This window comes from Astyanax mexicanus, chromosome 19, assembly GCF_023375975.1.
Source record: "Astyanax mexicanus isolate ESR-SI-001 chromosome 19, AstMex3_surface, whole genome shotgun sequence".
NCBI lineage: Eukaryota > Metazoa > Chordata > Actinopteri > Characiformes > Acestrorhamphidae > Astyanax > Astyanax mexicanus.
The window spans coordinates 33044881-33064724 of NC_064426.1; the positions used below are offsets into that span (position 1 = coordinate 33044881).

The 19844-nt window shown below is 40.8% G+C and overlaps 1 protein-coding gene across 1 annotated transcript in view; it reads right to left on the reverse strand.

Moving 5' to 3' along the window:
• The window catches only part of rapgefl1 (Rap guanine nucleotide exchange factor (GEF)-like 1), a 46973-nt gene extending 31345 nt beyond the window's left edge, over positions 1-15628 (reverse strand). Inside the window, exon 1 of the mRNA XM_022668478.2 lies at positions 13989-15628. Within this exon, the coding sequence (XP_022524199.1) occupies positions 13989-14370 (382 nt within the window). The 5' untranslated portion in view covers positions 14371-15628. The remainder of the gene's footprint in view (positions 1-13988) is intronic.
• Between the last annotated feature and the right edge of the window lie 4216 nt (positions 15629-19844).

The following is a 19844-nucleotide window of genomic DNA, read 5'->3' on the forward strand; positions in this document are numbered from 1 at the left end:
GTGTGTGTGTGTGTGTGCCATGGTGGGCGTGTCAGCTGAGGCTCTGTCCACATCTTTGCAGCTGCAAATTTCCCACGGTTGCCAAGGCAACGTTGCCTTAAGTGGCTGCAGGGTGACGGAGAGAGAGAGAGAGAGAGAGAGAGACAGTGCAAAAGAGAAAGACAGAAAAGAGGTGAAGAGAGAAAAAGTGAGAGAGAAGAGAGAAGAGAAAATATAAGAGAAAGAGTGAGAGATGGTCAAGAGAGAATGGTAGAGATCAAAGAGATAGAGAGAGAATAGGGAGAAAGGATGGAGGAGGTAGAGAAAGAAAAAGAGAAGAGAGAGACAGGGAGAGGAGAGTTAGATAGGGAGCGAGAGAGCAAAGAAGGGAGAGAGAAAGTGAGAGATAAAAAAGTGCAAAGAGAAAAAGCTTAACAAAAAGCTAAGGTAAAAAAATAGAGAGCAATGGGGAGATAAATGACAAGGAGCAAGAGATGGTCAAGAGAGAATGGGAGGGATAAAAGGGGAGAGAAAAATATAAAGCGAGAGAATAGTGAGAGGAAGACAGAAATGAGAGAAATAGATTGAAGATGAAATGGTGAAAAAAATGGTGAAGAGAGAAAGGTAAAGAGGACAGGAGGAGAGAAAGAAAGACATGGTCAGGAGAAAACAATGGTAAAAAGAGGAAGGGAAAAATTAGGAGAGAGAGAATGAGGGAGGAAGAAGGGGAAGAAAAAAGATGAAGATGAAGAGTGTAAGAAATTGATAAAGAGGAGAGGAGGAAAGAGTGATTAGAGGGGGTGAATAGATGCAAAGAGAAATAGAAGAAATGTAGAGAAATAGTAAAGCGAGAGGGCAAAAGATTGAGAGAAATAGAGCAAAAATAAAGAAAAAACATGCAGAGGGAATAGAAGTGGTACACAATGGGATGCAGAAGTAGAAAATAGAAAGCGAGTGAGTGTGAACGACAGGAACAGAGTGAGCGAGGAGAAGCGAGTGAGGTTAATTACCACCTCCGACACTCTTGTCCCTCAGAGTTGCACTCACATGCAAAACCGCACACCGGGCCCTGCAGTCCTGATTTAGACCCATCACTGACTGCATGCACTATATACACTTCTAGTGTTACAGTCAAGTACACCAATCACAACAACACACACACAAGATACAAATACACAGTACAAAAACCCTGCCTCCGCAAGTGTGTGTGTGTCTGTCAGTCTTCCAAGGCCAAGACTCCACAGGCTGGCTACAAAAGTGTGTGTGCAAAGAGGGTTCAGACCTACTGCACCACTAAAAAAATGAATAGAATTAAAATAAACACATAGATATTCTACACACACTGAATAGAGCATCTCCACTTTCAAACACTACAATAAACTCTGACTAATATGATTATCTCTGAAAGAATGGTGAGGTTAGCAATCAAGTAGTCTCCAGAACATAGGAAATGAAACCTCTCTCTCCACGTCTGTGAAAAAACCTCTTAACTGCCCCCGCACTCTCCATCTCTGCTTTTCATCCATCGCTCTCCTTCTGCCCACCAGTTCACATTAAGATGGAGCTCTGAGTGCAGCAAATCTCTCGCCCGGTTTGGAATAAAGCACCTCGCTTTAGGTTTCAGAAAATGAGAGAAAAGTGCAAATCCACTCCCTACTGTTCACTTTGCCCACTCATATGAACACAGAAACTCACCCTCCACCAGCATCCCCAGAACCACCATGCAAACCAAAAGCTCGTACAGTATGTTTATACTTGTGGTTTGCTTTCATTTGAGTGAAAACAAGCAGGAAAATAAAACTTTGTTAAATTCTAGTGCTGGTTGAAAACAGAAAAGGTGCCATATAACACATGCTACGAGTGCAAGTTGCATAATGTGAGTGTGCTGAAGAGTTTTGGGACCCCTATACCTGGTGTATTAAACTACATTTTTGACAATGTACCCATGCTGATTTATTAAATGTCATGGATCGACCAGCAGCAAAGTGTAAAAATGTAACTTTGGCTCAATTCTAACACATCTTTACTTGACAGAGGCAACTACAATAATGACTGCAATCATGGTGGCAAGTTTTAAAACACAATGGGCCCCATCTCACACCCTTACACCTCGCCAACCGCCTATTTTCACGACTTGCACCTGTGCTGTTATAATAGCAGCAAAGCTTATGAATACATCTACGCTGATTGGGCCTGATGGACTAAAAGTGAGTTTTTTTCAGGCAACTTTCTGGCGTATTGCTATCTTGGCAGTGGAAAACATCTTGGCAACTTTAACATCAACAATAAACAGAATACAAACTAACATTGCTGTTCTCGTAAACCTTCAAAGCATGAAAGAGCAGGTCAGCTTCCTCTGCTAAGAAGCACATAAGCACTGCACTTTTAAAATACTAATCCACCAAAATCAGAGTGAATGGCAAGTGACACCCATGATTAATTAAGAGAATTATTACATGCCCATCTCTTTTTGTTCTGGACCATGGTCCACAACACCTTTGTTTAACAACTGCTATTTTGGTTCGAATTAAACTAAAAACTCCGACAAGGTAGGCATGAAAGCAACCTTGTACCTAGCGAATAAAGTAGAGCCATTAGAGGCATGAATCCAAGCTCTACCTGAAAGTGTGAAATCTGACCCAATTAGCACCAACTAGTGACTGGTCAATTTGGAACCAGACACAAACCTGCTACCGTATAAACAGCCACAGGTATAGATCATAAAATTGAAACTCCACCACTAGAAAGCTACCCAGGAACAGAAAAGGGGAGGGAAAGGATGTTTTATGAACTTTGGAATGGACACAGAATGTAGCCTTGATGCACCTCAAACCATAACCTTCTACACTGCATTTCTGTCTATATTTCACATTCTCAAGGCTAAGGAACGAGGTGCACAGAGCGCTGGTGTGTGTGGGTGGCAAAGTGGGGGTTGAAAGGTTGTGGGCACCATCCAATTCTCATACTGCAGATCAGTGTGTTTAGTGTGTCAGTTAGAAGAAGAAAACGAAGACCACCCCACTGACATGTTTTGGGTAAGTAGAGATTGGAATCTGCTGGATAACTGAGTGAGATTTTAGACACGTTAAATAGAGAACGTCTGGATTATATAAACTGTGATAGACAGGCCGTTACCATGGAGGCCTTATCACATCTGAACCCCCACCTCCTACGCACCCTCTCTTTTCTATGTGGTTCTCTTTTCTGCATCTCTCCCTCTCATGCGTTGGAGCATTTGGCATGAGGCACGGAGATGCAGAGACGCTGGAGGAGAGAGTGTTTGTGTGTGAGAGAGCGAGAGCGAGAGCAAGACGGAGATAGAAGAATGTGTATATGTGAGGTCGCTGCGCATTCTCAAAAGATGCCTGCTCTTGTTATTCATATCTGCTTCATCTCAAGTCTTCTACTCAATTCTTCTTCTGTTCTAGAGTGTCCTGTACGTACCTCCATTACACGCCCTGCATATCTAACATGCCTGACAAGACGTTCATTGAGCATTTTATTAGAAACACCTGCACGCCAACTCATTCATTTATCTAGTCAATAAATCAAGTGCAGTGCATAAAATCATGGCGATACGAGCCAGCAGCTTCAGGTTATGTTCGCATCAATCATTACAATGGGGAGAAAAATTTATTTTATGCAAAAAAGTGAATAGAATTTATTCAAATTGGTCTAGTAGCTATAGTTCTGTGCATGGGAACTGTGCTTGTTGTGGAGAAAGTTTTACAAAGAAATTGCCAGCTTACAGTAGTTACTAATGTACTTGTGAGAAATCTACAATCAACAATACCTGCACAACTTTAAGAATGGATTGTCCCATCTTTCTGACACCCACTATCCTACCTTGCTCCAACTACAATAATTCATGGTGCCTTGTCATGAGCACACTGGCCAGTGTTTAACCTCACTCACAAGATAGCCCCTCATGACTTATTGATATAGCTGTGGGTGATCCAAGCCATCCCTTGTGGTATCACCTGAGTATCGATTTACATGCACTGCTATCCCATGGCTTTTGCCATGTGAGTACAGTATCAGTCAACATAGTAAACATAACAAGTGTTTGTCTTCCACAATCCCCTGACCTAAACCCAACTGAGATGGTGATTTGGGATGAGCAAGTGCTTTACAGCATGAAGGACAAGCATCAACTATTGTTCAGCACCTCCAGGAACTCCTTTAAGACACTGAGAAAACTATTCCAGGTGACTCTACCTCATGAAGACACTGTGCAAATCTGTCATCAAATCTAAATGTGGTACTTGGAAGAATCTAAAGTATAAAACCTATTCTGGTTTGTTTAAAGCTTTTTGTTTAGTAAATAATTCTGCATGTGTTCCTGTATGGCTTGCCTTTCATATTAAATTTACTGTGTAAAAAATCATAAAAAGAAAGAAAAACACATTGAATGAGAAGATGTGTGTTCAAAATTTTGACTGGTACTGCGAATAACTAAAAATGAGCATTGTGTTTTGCTGTGAGTTTTGTTCGTAATAAGTATTTCTTATATTTTTGCCCTATATTTGTGCGACGTAGGTGTAGAACAGGATCCGGTAGGAAAGGTAAGCTAATATCACGCCAGCATGGGAAAAGTCAGAGCATTCCTAAAATAAAGCTAAAATGCCACTGCTCCTTTCCAAATATAGCACTAGCGTTTTTGATTTTTGGCCTAACCCAGTTTGTAGTTGTCTCTGGGGGGGAACTTCTCCACAGCAGCAATCACGAATATCACTCCAATCCTCCTGTATGGTGCACTGGGAGCAATGACTTGGCACTTAGCTTGGGCTGTTATTACATAAGACAAGAACAAATACTATAGAGCTATAGATCAGAATAATGCCTGTTGACAGCATTATAACATTCACCCACACTCACACTGCAAGCAAAACGCATCCATATAAAGTCCAAGGCTGATTAAACTGACCTGCTTTCAAACACGTGTTTGTTTAGCAAGAGCACGAACTCTGAACTCTCGCTGATACTGAACACTCAAGGTTAGCATTTATTGCTCTCACAGAGGTAAAGAAAGTTCACTTTGCACTTTGCAGTTTTTTTCATTATACTGAACCATCAGCAGGAAGATGCAACTAACACTTTCTCAGAAAAGAAGCTGATAAAAATAGCAGGCATTCAATCAGCAGTGAAAGGGATATGAAAAAAAAAAGAAAAAGATTCTAGCTTGCAGACATAAAAACAACACAGAAACCAAACCACCTTGGACCTTATCAAAACGCTTCTGCTTAAAACATCAACAAAAAATCTCCCAGCTTCAAGCATGCTACACAACACACACACAAGCAAACTTCTTAATGTAGCACATGTCCTACTTTCTACTTTACGTCCCCCCGAGGACACACACTGAAAGTGAAGAAAGATGTGGGCTCTAATGTAGCCTACCAAGGATGACAGTCAGAGCGGCCTCAATACTTCAAAAATCAACATCAAAACCAAGTTGGGCAGAGACATTTTTGGAATCGTCAACACTCAAACTTCACAAACTCAAAATCTTCTCTTCTAATTTTGGACTAAACATTCCTGATACACGATGCGAAAGAAGAAGCATACATGTATATGTATTACAAAGCAGCCTGTAATATAGCACAGCCTCCTCACAGGCCAGCAATGAACTCTTGGCAAAGATCCCTACGCTCTTTAAAAATACCGCCAATCAAAATTATGAGTTCGGCACTTATGAGCAGAGAATTCATTCATTATTCAACACCGCCTCACATGGGATCAAATAACTCTGCACAACAAGTCTAGTCAATGTCCGTTAATGCTAACGATTTAGCAGAAGCTAAGGGCAATGAGTTCATACTAAATATTTAACAAGGATTCTGGTTAAGGTGAACAGTTAGGTGTTAAACAGTCACCTACTCACATGTTAATGCCGTCAGTACACAAAAGACCTATGGCCCACACTAGATCTATGATTTATGACCTGTGTGTGCCTATGGATAGGTCACACTACTTAATTTAGATCACAGACAAAAGCCTCAAACCAGAGGTAGACTGGCATTTGTGCAATGCTGGCTCACTTACTGTAAGTCGACTTGTATCACTTGTTTCTTACAGATATCCATTTTGGAAAAAAAATAAATAAATAAAATCATGTGGCAGGCATACACAATGCATGTTCCTCCTGGTTGTGGTTTAAATTTAAGTATTCTTATAGCCAAGCTATGCATCAGAGCAATTATATATCATAGGGTGCAATGGTAATACAAAGCAATTAAAACAAATATATATGACTACAATAGACAGCTGGTTTACTTGTCTAGTTCCTGCTGATTGAACATTACTCTCTGGAGCAAATAAACGCAAATAAACATTAACCTTTTTCCACCATGTCTAATGTCAAGAGTAACCTACAGATAAAGCTGGACTGTATGGACAAAATTTATAAAATACGTAATCAAATTAATCAAGTAATAAAATAAATCCCTGCATTAAACACCAAACTGAGCTGCTGAACAGTGGGACTGTGCTATCTGGAATGATGGTGCTGTGATGGTGAGTTGGTGGTAAGGTGAGGTAGTGATCACTCAACTACAAAATCTAGTAGAAATCCTGCTCTGAACAATAGAGATAGAGACTGTTACAACAAAAGCAGGATGAACTCATATGACATTTTGGAAGAGATAAGTTCAGTATGTTGGATGATCGATCACCACCACAGCTTATCTCCAACTCATCCCAACCCTATTGGATGGATGTCCATAAATATTTGGACATACAGGGTAGGAACATTCTACCAACAGTCAAACATGGTGGTGGTAGTGTGATGGGCTGGGGACACCACTGCTTTAGAACATAGGTGACTTGCCATTCCTGACAGAACCAGGAAGGAGCACAGGCGTCTGTAGGTTGATGCATAAGAGCGTGTTGGCAGCATAGTGCTGCTGCTGCTGCATAGGCGGCAAATTGAAATGAGGCGGCAGCTGGCTTCACAGGTTTCAGAGTGGGCATGTGCACAAGATTGCCCTCCTAAATGCAAATAATATGGGGCATCCTAGAGTGAGTGTGGGTTAATTAGATAAGCTAAATTGAGGAGAAAATAGGGCAAAACCATGTAGGAGAATGTCTATTCTGAATTGGGTTATGTGGCAAAACAACTTTTCAAAGCACAAAAGAATGTCCACATCTAAATGACGCAAAGAAAACAAAAATAAAATTCTGAATTGGGCAAGACAAAAGCCTCACTTAAACTCTTTTGAGAAGCTGTAGTAAAGGTGAAAGACTAATCTGAATTTTAGAGCAGAATTCAACAAATGTTTCTGCATTAGCTTGTCATTAGCCAATGCATTGCCTTTTTTTGTATTGCACATATCGGACTGTCTCAGTCACAGTCATCACAGTGCACTAATCACATCCTTCTCTTGGGTTCAGGCCTATAGGCTGTTATTAGGGCTGTCTTTTGAGCCACTGATCGAGGAGCATGAGGCCATCTGTGCGTATGTGTACACTTGAGAAATGTGGAAAACAGAGTGAACGAAAAGGAGAGCAACCACTGCAGTCTCATCAAATTGTCATCACATGGCTTATTTTGCTCATCCTCACTGCAATGCTGTTATAACACAATAAGCATGTGCATGCATGTGTGTGTGTGGGGGTGAGAATTTTTGGAAGTGCCCTCCTCCTTTTCTGTTATTTTAACTCAGTGCACACGTCTGTGCGAGAGAGAGCGCAGGAGCGAGGGAGAGCAAGAGGAAGCTAGGGCGAACGAGCTGCACTTTTGGAGCTGCCCTCTTTCCAACTTTATCAAAGCAGTGCTCGCTCTACACCCAGTGATCACCCCATCCCTGCAGACTGCACTTCACCCTCCTCTCATCCTCCCTTCCCTTCCTTCCTGTTCCCTCTTCCTCCTCTTCCCTACTCCTCCCTATACCAGAGTGCTGGTTGCCATGTGAACAGGTGCTGTGCCTGAAGTGTAGTGCCTCTGCACATAGACTTGCACCAACACAGAAACACACATACACACAAACACAGACACAATTTACTGCACATTGCAACTGTAATACAGACTACCCTTTTATCAATATGTTTGTGGACACCCGGTCACATGAACGCATTTCACTACTTTAAGTTGCACCAACTACTGACACAGAGTAGCGCAGTCTAGAATAGGACACTGTGGAGCAAATAAACATTAACCTACTGGCACCGTGCCTAAAGCCAGGCATGAGCTAGAGGGCTTTAAAGCCCTCAAGCATTAAGCTGTGCAGTAGAGGAGGAACTATCTGTTCTCTGGAATGTTGGTGTGCCACCCAAAACTTTTGAGATGAGTTGGGAAGTTGGAATGAGGTGGGGTGGTGATCATTCAACATTCTGACCTCAACTTACCTCAGGCCCTGTTGAATCGGACTCAAGAAAATGGTTTGTGTCAGCCTACATTTTTTAATGCTATTTTTATTTTATATGAAGCTATGATATGTTAATCACAATATAGTAACAAATCACAGTGTAATCGTAAAAATGTGTCAGCTAACTTGTATAATGTGCTTATGTGGTCGGCCAGGTCATAATCGGACAGATTGTGCTTGGGCTTGGGTATGGTCAGGCTGGATGTTTTTGACCCAATCCAAGCTCTAATTCTGGTTTATATAATACAGTAGGCCTGATAACTACACAATCAACTTACCATGCAATATTTGGACATTACCTCAATAATGTTCACTGATCTACTGTTTAGGAATAGAGCAGTGCACGTAATAACCAAGTAATAATCAGTACAGACACTCACACACACACAAACTCAGATTTAAGAAATGAGTGTGTTCCTCATGCATTAACATCCACCTACTGGTACATGCTAACAATCCATGTCAAAAAATTGTAACATGAGTCATACACAAAGAAACATGCATAAATAAGCAGATGCACACGTGAACTCACACGTGGGTTTGTGTGCAATCACATATGCACACAAACACACAAGCCAGACAGACTTGCGCACAGACAGACTTCAAAGCGACACGCATTCGTCCTGCACATGGTCAAGTGCAGCAGCCCCGGGGGCCCCCATTTTCCATGTCTTCTGCAGAGAGTGGCCCAGGTGCGTGGGCTATACACAGAGCAAGTGGGCACAACCATTAAGAGAGAGAGAGAGAGAGAGAGAGAGAGAGATACTGCCGTTATGTAAAGCTCTCCAAAGGGAGGCCAGTGAGTGGGCAGCCATTTCTTCCTAATCCCTCGCTCTTTTCAACAAAAAAAAGAAAAAAAGGAAAGAGAAAAGCAAAAAGCAACATTCCTCCCACACAGACCCATGCCACCACTCTCTCACGTTGCACTTGTGTTTCTCCCTTTCTCACCATCTCTTTCTACTGCTTGCTCACCCCCCATCCCCTACCTCTCTTCTCTCTCGCGCTGAAGACTTCTCGAGAATGCGCCTGAGGAGTGTTTTGAAATACGAAGTGCGCCGTATGGGCGCACAGAGACCTAACTGCGGATAACCCAACCAGGCTTCAGGACACAGAGGGATTCGCATGCTCTACATGCTCTTGTTTAGCGCACTGGAAGATGACTCAGCTGACTGGCATGAAGCACAGGTGGCTGGAAACCTAAGTCCACCTGATCAGCATTCCCCAGTATTAGCATACACAAGAGAGAAGTTGAGCGTGAAGCAGTCGAGTTTGCAGCAGACATAAGTGTGCAGCTAATTTAGCACACAGGCTAGTTAGAGTCAATCTATTTTCTGAGCGTAGGCGTGTGGGCGTGGGCACTTTAATTGTAGCTGTCAGAGCTGTAGAGGATCTAGCGCTGAGAATAAACAGCATAAGGTGCAGGTGCTGGAGGCAAAATAGATTCCTGATGTCACGCTTGTCCATCACAAACACCTTGAGCGGAGTCTGACTCACATATTAACAGGAATGATGGGTATTCTATGGGTATTACGCCTCAACCATAACACTTTTCTTTGTACACACAAGACAAGAAGTGTGGAAGAAAAAAAAACCTCTCCTCTTACACACAGTAATGGGAATCTCCCAGTGCAGTACCAGCTTGTACTGCCAAAACAAGTAACTCGCCCACTTGCCAAACTGTTGTCTGTACCTTTTCTAACACTGCCCTTTGAAATCCTGTCCTGACATGCTTGCTTGTGAAACATCTCTAGCTAGTGGATCACAACCGCAGGGCAGAAGGTAAACATAATTACATAACAGTGAACCAGCTGACCTCTGATGAACTGCAAAACCTTGATTTCATTCCTTCACGTCAGATGGTCACCTATTATTTGCTCTCTAAAAATGCACAGTGCAATGATGTGGAGAGTTTTGGGTTGACAAGAGTGTGTCTCAAAGGTGCTCTGGCAAGTGCAAGCACGAAGCCAAAATTAAAGTGAAAATAGCAAATTGTTCCTATCATGGGAACAGGGATATAGATAAGATGTGACTTTTGTCAGGATCGTGAGAGCTGGTATCACTGAGGTGATTGTTGCTTTCTTTGGAAAGATGTACTGTGTGCCAATTGGTACACAATCAGTAGGTGCATTTTCTGGCAATAAATAACTGTGTAGAATTTGACAGTGTGATATACTATATGGACAAAGGTCTTGGGACACCTGCTCATTCACTTTTTCTTCCAAAACCAAAGATATTAGAAAAGTAGTTCAACATCCCAAACTCCCCAGCTTGTCCAAAAAAGAGCTAAATGGAGCACCAGCATTCCAGAAAACACATTGCCACTGCTCCACAGCTCAATACTACATTTCTAGCCCACACTTTATGCAACAAGTTTGTGCCAACATGTTAACTGTCAGGTTTATCTATTTCAGAGAGTTCTGTTCTATTGGCTATTCTCTATAGGGGCTAGATATGCTGTATTTGTCTGTGCATTTGCACATCGGAATCAGAACTGAGTGCACATATTTTGATACGCATGCGTATAGTGTGAAACACTGGTCTCATGAACTGAGGTCAATAGACCACCCCGATCCATAATCCAAAGATTCATTGCTGCAGACAGCAGGTCGCAATGAGACAGTCAATCTGGGAAAGTATCAGTAGCTAATCCAGGATTAGCGGTGCTTTTTCGCATGCTCTCAGACCTCTGGAATGACAGCGTTACAAATGAGCGCACAGTGTTCCAAGGAACAGGTTGGGCAGGAAATTTTCACAACTTAACCGTCAAAAGTGTGCAGTATACTAAGCCTATAAGTCAGTCTGGATACGGATCAGATAAAGCTTTGTAATGGAGCACTGAAGCAGATTTATCTGCAAACTGAATGGAATTTATACTAAACAGACATCTGTTTTTGTCTTTTTGTGCAAGACATCAGTTACCACAGTAAGCAAAAAAGTGTTTTCTAAAGATGTTTTAGATCTGTGAATAACACTTACTTTGGTACATGTCATGTTTCTATGGTTTATATGGAGTACTAATACCAATACCAACTCCAAATACTCCTCCATAGATGCTTAAAATCTAATATATATCTTTACATGTTCCATTTTTGCTGATATTACTTTAATAAACACATTTTGTCCACTTGCTTATGGTAATTGCAATATATTTTGCTATTTTAAATCATTTTTAACCCCTGTATTGCCAAGTTTGCGTCAATACACTGCACTACATATTGTATTACCAATTTTTTGCCAATACACTCAGACCAAATATTGTGTTGTACTGTATTTCACAAATTCCCTTAAGCATATTGCCATATGAGTTTTTTAGTCCTATTATCCAGCCTCTCAAGTGTCACATTTCATTATGACAGACAGACAAACTTGACCCTTAAAGCCCTGTAAGCTTGAGTCAAATTTAGACAGCCATGGGACTCAGGGGAGAAGAATTTCTGTCCAGAGCATTCCTGTTTGCTTTGTCATCAGAGGGACAGATCTTCTGTCCATAACCAAAAGCAATAATACAGTGGAGTCCAGGAAATTGCTAGTGGGTCTATTGATTTCAAACGCCATTCCCACAGACTGGCCCTTATGCAAAGCCATACTTCCCAGGGCCCTGTAGTTTCTATGGTTACTTCACAATAACACTTCACTGCACATGTGCAGTGGCTGCTGCTGCGGCGCCAGGGTGGTCGTGAATCACTCTGTATTAGCAGTGAATTCTGAAGAAATCACTACTGATATCATCGCAACAGGAAGTGATTTGGAGGTGTGTAATGCTCTTGCCTTAAAGATGACGTACTGTAACTGACCAACCCTTTGTTAATGATTAGTCTGGGTATAGTAGAACACAGGTGCCACCTTTTAAGAGAAGGTGTAGTTGACAGGAATAACCGACTGACTGACTGACGGACTGATGGACAGGTGGGAACAGTGTAACAGGAATAACCATTAGGAAAGCACCTTGGAAATCCTCTCCTTTTCCCGCATACACAGCCAGCGAGCAGACAGGAATGTCCCAGCTAAAAAGGAAAGTGAACGTATGCAAACCATTCACTCTAGTGACTTCTCGGCTAAAAGCCTGGCACGCAATAAGCGTAGAAAATAAGGATAATAAAAGTCATATCATGGCAGCCTTCCAAGAGAACTTGCAAAACGAGCAGAGCGTGTTATATGAAGCTCACGCACTACACTGCATTAATTAATTAAATATGAGATTAAATGGTCCTTCACACTATCATAACCATATCAAAACCAGCCATTTTCCAGCATTATATCAAACTCCTGTTGCTGAGAGAGAAACATGACCTCATTTTCTTAAATGAATAAATAAGCAGACGACACACAACACGCTGTGTAAAGGCACTTCACCTAAATCAACATGCCAAGCAGATTCTTACTCTCCTAGTCTTTTCTAATACCTAATTTGTTAATGGCCTACTAATTTGCTTTTGGACCAACCATCAAAAAGTCTGGCACCCCACATTTTAGCCATTTTGTTTGTAGATAAGGTTCTTTCAGCCAATCACCTTTGCGTAACACCATTTGGCCAAACATTTTTGACCTCCAACGTTATAGCATTAAAAAGCTTGTGAACACTGTAGCTGGTTTCACCATATAGATTGCAACAGCTTTGCAACCAACACCTTTCCACCAATATCACAGTAACTAACACTGCTGAACTGCAATCACACACTCTCTGCAGGAACTTCACTCTCTAGTCTGCAAATCATTTCACCTTTAGTCTGTTAAGCTCATGAAAGTCACTGCAGCACTATATTTGTTCGTTGGGAGTGAGGCTAGTGTAATGACTGAATAACTCCGGTAATATTATGTAACCTCAAGAGTAGGCTAGTGTAGTGGTGCAATGGAGAGTAATCTCGCCCTGAGCTGCTCCTAATTCAACACTCATGTGGTTGTTGGGCCTGTTAGCGTCAGTTTTAGTCACTGCTGGCATTCTTTACTCTCCAGCCAGAGATGGCCATGCAATTAATGACACGTGCAGAAACAAGCCTTGTTATGTCTGTGGTGACAGGACGCTTCTCATACGAGGTAACGCTAGTGACCCAGAGAGCAGACGTATGTTAAATCACACCACAACATTAATTTTTCCATGTCTAATGCATTTAAACCACATATTAATGATAACATTAACATTAATTCAATGGGTTTATTTGTGTATAGTTTGTATTACTTACATTGCATACATACATTGCATTATGTACAACAATATAACATAGTACGTGTCATATTGTTACAGCCTGTATACAGTATACTGTGCTCAGTGTATAGATGATGACATTAAAATAATGATTATTATTAGTTGGTGCAAAAGAGCCCCAACCATTCAAAACCTTTAAATTAACGTTGACTCAGTGTCAACACTAATTTCAACACTAACTGATGCTTGATAACTGATGAGGCAATGTTAAGATTGTTTTTGCATCATCAACGTTAAAAGATAAAAGTAAAAGTGATGCAATCAAAAATACTTTAATACGGTTATTTAATGTTTTTATATAATACTATCAGAGAAGAGCTCCTGGATAAGTGAAAGTCACGATGATGTTGCAGGTATGTGGTGATGATGATGATTAATTGTAGCAGATACTATTTAATTTTTCAATAAAATATTTAATGAAAAAAATCACCGATTCTTACCAGTGCAGTTGCCGTATCGCTTGCCCGCCACGCTGTCCAGCAGCGCCAGCGCCAGGTTCTCCGGCGTGTCCGCGGCCAGAGGCGTCCAGCTGGTGTCCAGGCTCGCCTCGGAGCTCTGCTCATCGCTGGACAGCGAGGGGCTCCTGATGTCCGCGGCGGCGGACGGCCAACACGGTGCCTCCTCCGTCTCGGGGCTGAAGACGTCCCGCGCCGGGCCACCTTCAGGAGAGGTCTCCCTAAAGAACGGGACCACGCGGGACAGGCTGGCCCTCCGGCGCGACGCCCCGGTGCCGGCCGCCTTTTCCCCGAAGCCCCCGGCGCGAGTGAGCGCGTTGGTCTGCTTCTTCAGAAACTTTTCCAGTGGCTTCATTCCAGCCGGCATTTTGGTCGGGGGTACAGCGAGAAGGCCTTTGGGTTTGTCCTAGCTAATTACTAGCTAAATATTATAAACGAATTCTAATAAAAAGAATTCTGTTAAAATAAAAAACTAAAAGTGGGCGTTACATTTTAGCTAACCTAGCTAGTTAGGTTATTTAACTTAGTAAAGGAAGGAAAAAGCCAATACATGAATAGCTTAAATAAAATATACAAATAAATATATACTCCTTTCTGCGGTAGCCAGCCAGCTAATCTATGCACTGTCAAGAAAACGCAGCCATCAGTGATTTAGAAATAGCAATAGTTAACTAACCTAGCTAAAAAACACTGTCTGCGGACGGTGCAGCTAGCTAGCCTTCAAATAGACTAGTTAACTAGCAAGCTAACTAGATAGTTAACCTAGATAACCGCAGCACACAGTTTTACAGTGTTCAGTCAACTCCAGTGAATTAAAATAATAATAATATATAATAGTATTAAAAATAATTATAAGCCAGCTAATAATAAACTGTCCGCTGCTACTAGCAGTCTGTCTGCCTCCAAATGGACTAAGTTGACAACCAGGGGTGCACAGTGCGCCGTCTAATAAGCTAGTTAGCTAGCTATCCAACCCGTTAGCTAGTGTTAGTCAGCTCCAGTCCTCCAGAAATAGGCTAGCTAGTTGATAAAAGCCCAAAACGTGATCCGGTGCAGCCGCTCCCGCCGCTCCCTGTCTCGCCGTCCTCTGCAGTCGTTCAGGTCGTGTAAGAGAGACAGACAGTTTTCTGTTGCGGTAAAAGAGCGAGGGACATGCCGTCGTGTAAACGCGGGCGGACGGCGAGCTGGTTCGTGATTCAACCCAGAGAAACACGCACGTTAGTCAGATAGTAAATTAACGAAAAGGAACGAGATAAGCGAGAAGCAGCAGCAGCGGAGCCTGTGATAAACACAGCGCTGTTTTTAACGCCGGTTTCGATGCGGTCAGAGTCTGTGGGATCAGAGAGATGCTCAGCACTGATGTCGGTCGGTAGGCTAGAGGCAGACCGTGCCTGGCTGTTTCTCTCCTCCTACCTAATCAACAGAACGGGCTATGAGGGGCTGCAGAAACAGCCTACATATCATTCCTCTTCTTCCCTCCTTCTTCTTTCTTCTCTCCCTCTCCGTGTCTTCCTTTCTGTATGTGAGAGGTCCTGAGCTGCGCTGTGCTCCTGTCTACAGTAGGCTGGCTAATACACACCCAGCGGGGGTGTGCGTGCGAGTGAATTCAAGTGTTGTGACCGCGACGGCGCTTCAGTAGCGCTGTTTTTTCCCCACCCATATTCGGACAAGTACCGCCCCTCCCGTACTAAGATTGGCTGAGTGCGGTCCGCGTCCCGCGCTTGGATAGGTCAGTTGTAAGCCCAATTCTACTCTATTGCCCTACTGATATGGAATGATTTTTGAGCCAAAATCTGAATTATTATGGTATAAAATTGAACTACTTTTTTATTAAATTTGACTTGAATATGATGTTTAACTATTTTAATGTGTATTTAAGGCGATACATTTAATTTAAATATATTTAAATGAGTTTCAAAATAACAACTGGATTCAAGTACAAAAATATTAAATTTAGCTAATCAAATTCGGATTAAAATCTTAAAACACTACATCTGGGTACTTGGAAAGAGCAAATGAGCACCAATGTATTCATCCCACTTTCAGCTCATCAGATGTAAAAAAATTGAGAGAAATTCTGAGATTTGGGTCTGAGTTTGATGATCTAAATTTGCATTGCATTGATTCCGTATTGTATCTTTTATATTCAAATTCTTGTTAATAAAAATAATTCAAATTCATGGAATTCAAATTCAAATCCTTCTGGCACAAAAATATTCCATATTTATTCCATATACTGACTAAAGCATACTTGCGAGTACGGACGACCTGCCAATCTCTAACAAGGAGGCGGGGCCTGTTTGAATACAGGTGGTAAACAAAATAACATGGCTCGCTATCTCCTCCTCCTCCTCCTCCTTTCTCCCCGCTCTCCTCTGCAGCTACTGGAGGTGCAGTAGCCTACACATGCTTTAAAGCAGCAAGAATGGACTTCCACAACGCAGGCAAAGCAAGCACGTGAGCACACGAGCGCCAGAGACATGAAGGCCATTTAGATACATGCAAATACATTCGAAAATTTACATATTTGAAAATGAATCCATGAATCTATGCCAGGTGCTTGGTGGATGATGGCATGTGTCACCACTGTACTTCATTTACACTGTATCTACATTTTGCAGGTAAAGTTAAGTAAGGATATACATCGAATCTTTTAAGCTACATGGATCCAAAACATGTATATTAACAACTGTGACCATTTTTTGTTTTGTTAGTTAGTAAAGCTCTAAAATAACAGATAATATGCAAATATACATTCAATTAATAGTGAACTGTAAAGTACATTTGAAGTTTCTTGATTTCATATATCATCAAGAATACAAGTGAGAAAGATACCACCTGCTCTAAAACATGTTAACTAGAGATTAACTGATTATATAACATTTATATGTTAAACGCAGGATTTCATTAATTTACATTTTTTTCTCACTGTGTTTAAAATATTTTAGTTTTCAATTTTGAAAAAGTCTAACAATTAACATTTTAAACATTACTTCAATAAAGTATATAGCAATAGTAGTCTTAATTCAGTGATGGTTTTAGAGACCTTTGCCAACATCCTGTCCTTAGACTGGGTCAGCTTTCACTGAGACCTGCCATTATGTCCAAGTGGTCCAGATGGAAGACATAACCCAATAGGAAATGTATGCATAGCATTTAGATCCCTTCATGCTTGACTCCACAAATTAATTAAAAAGAGTCATTACGAGATACGTGGCACAAGATGTTAGACCCTCAGCATTGCTAAGCATTAAGCTGCCTAATAAATTTGAGCTGACAAAGTAGCGTAACTTGATCAGCAGTGTTGTATTGCTTGTCTGTCTCATGTTGTTTCCTCATAAACATAGTACACAGAGTAATTTGCTAAATACACTGGGCTCAGAATGTATGTACCGGTAGGTTGTTTTAGCACTGTGTTTAGCACAATGTGACTGAGTGGGATAAAATATTGACTGTCAGCTTCATTCCAATAAAAAGACTACTAATAGAATGCACACTCATGGGGCAGCCACACGTCAGCCTATGGTAGCGTTTGGCGATGTGTCCTTAAATGAGCATCACGATTTATCGAACATGCTGCTTTGATGAGGATTATTAAATCAATATTTTAATAAATAATGGACATTGTATTTTTCTTTGGTACCAACTTCTAGAGTTGCTCAGTTAACTTAGTGTTTCAGTTTTCGCCAAAGTTGCTTTTGTGTCGCAGGCTGCATAGGGTGGTGTCACATGACTACACTATATGCAAGCACTTAAAATGTATTAAGCAGTGGAAAACATTAACAGAACGTTATATTAGAGAAGATTTAATAGAATTTGTAAACGATTATAATAATATACATTGTCACGATTATGTCAGTTAGAGGTTCTAGACTTCAGTTCATGCCTAATGCAAAGCATCTGCCTAAGGGGTATACAGCCCCCAGCCCAGGGCTGTGGAGCAGTGGATCTGTTTTCTTTGGAGTAAAAAAACATTTTTCCATTAACTTGGCAGGTTGAACTGCTATTTATTCACAACTCATCTAGGGACAGCAAAACAGGAGAAAAATGTATTAATAGAATGTAGAGTTAAAAAGGACAATTCACACATGTTTATAGACAAGCTGAAATACATACAGAGCTGTGACTACAAATGAAAGAAAGAAACATGTGAACTGAATCAGAGAAATATCAATTGGGCAGCATTATGCCAGACTCACAAGTGTTTTCCTGCAGCATGCAGAGCCTGGAGTATTACGGCAACAGAGACACTATTTGCCCTTTAACAGATGATGAAGCATCAAAGTAATGCGATGATGATAGCACTTAGTCTGTGAAATAAGGTGGTGGTAGTGTTACTGCCACAGGAGCAGGTTTGTGCACATGTATAGTCCACAATAGTTACAGTACAATATATTTACAGAAAACAAAAAAACAGCCTATTTTGAATGGTTTCATGTGAACCAACTTGTTTACATATATTTGTTTATTCATTCTATTGCCGTTTAGACCCACCCATTCACACTATATTGTCAGATGTGTTTCAACACTGAGGGCTTTTTTGAATGAGGTGCAATACAGCACAGTCAATCAGAAGATAGCTCACTTACCTTATGTCAGGTCTTAAAGGGACAGGAACAAAAACAAAAACAACCTGCTCAGTTCTAAATAAATTAAAAAAAGATTGTTAAAGAAAGAAGGTTTACAACAGTAATATGCGAGATATAAAATATGTAAGATATGGACTCTTTAAATTTACGTAAGAACAATATAAAAATGAAGTACCTGAATATGAAATTGTGGTGCTTTGCTTTGGTTGTAGATCTTAGGCATGTCAAAAATTATAAACCACTACATACACTACACAGCCAAAGGTTTGTGGACACCACTTTAAGTTAATGCAACCAGCTACATTATGTTGCACCCATTGCTGACACAGATGTGCAGATGCAGACAACGCTACACTTGTCTAGTCCCTAGAGAAGAGAAGTAGAGAAGTACTGCCAATAGAATAGGCCTCTCCAAGCCAGATATACATTGCATTCTTATCACTAATGCTGGTATGGACTAGAGGAGTTTTCTTATGCATTAATGCACTATGTTTATACCTTTTTATGGCCTTTATTGATTTACACTCTGCTTGGCCTCATGGGAAATCATAGTAATGCATGGTCTCTCATAAAAGTTTGCAAGTTTTTTTTTTTTTTAATAAATTGAATTTTTAAAAGTGAAAAAAACATATTTAAAAAAATGTGGAAATTAAAATATATATTAATTTTAAGGTTAAATTCAGACAATTTGTGAGGCAGATTAAGAATAATGGCAGGCAGGCCAATCCAGGACCCTTATCCCTTTTTCCAACTCCAAGTCTTTGTAATGTGTGCCGCATGTGGTTTAGCATTAATGCCCTAAAAAAGATGACTTGAAGGCTTGCTTGATGTTGCTCCACAATCTTTATATTTATACTATACCTAATATATTGTCCGTATTATTGCTTCATCAAAGAAGTGTACAGATACAACCTCATACCATGATATACCCTGGCTTTTGGATTTGCTGCTGAACAGTCTGAATGGTTCTTTTTGGGTTTGGTCCAGAATAAACAACATCCCCCTCTGCCCATCATTGCTCCTCAAAGACGTTTTTATGTATACTGCTTTTGTACCAAATCATTAATAACCACATATTGCTCTGTTTTAAATAAGTGCTTTTAGTGTTAACTCATTACTTAAATTAAATTAATGTGTTGATCAGACAAAACATGAAATCAAAAATCATGAAATGGGTTCATACTGCCTGCAATTAAATAAAAAGTCAAAGCAAATGTAGAAAAACTGCAGTTGTTTTATTTGTATTTTCCTT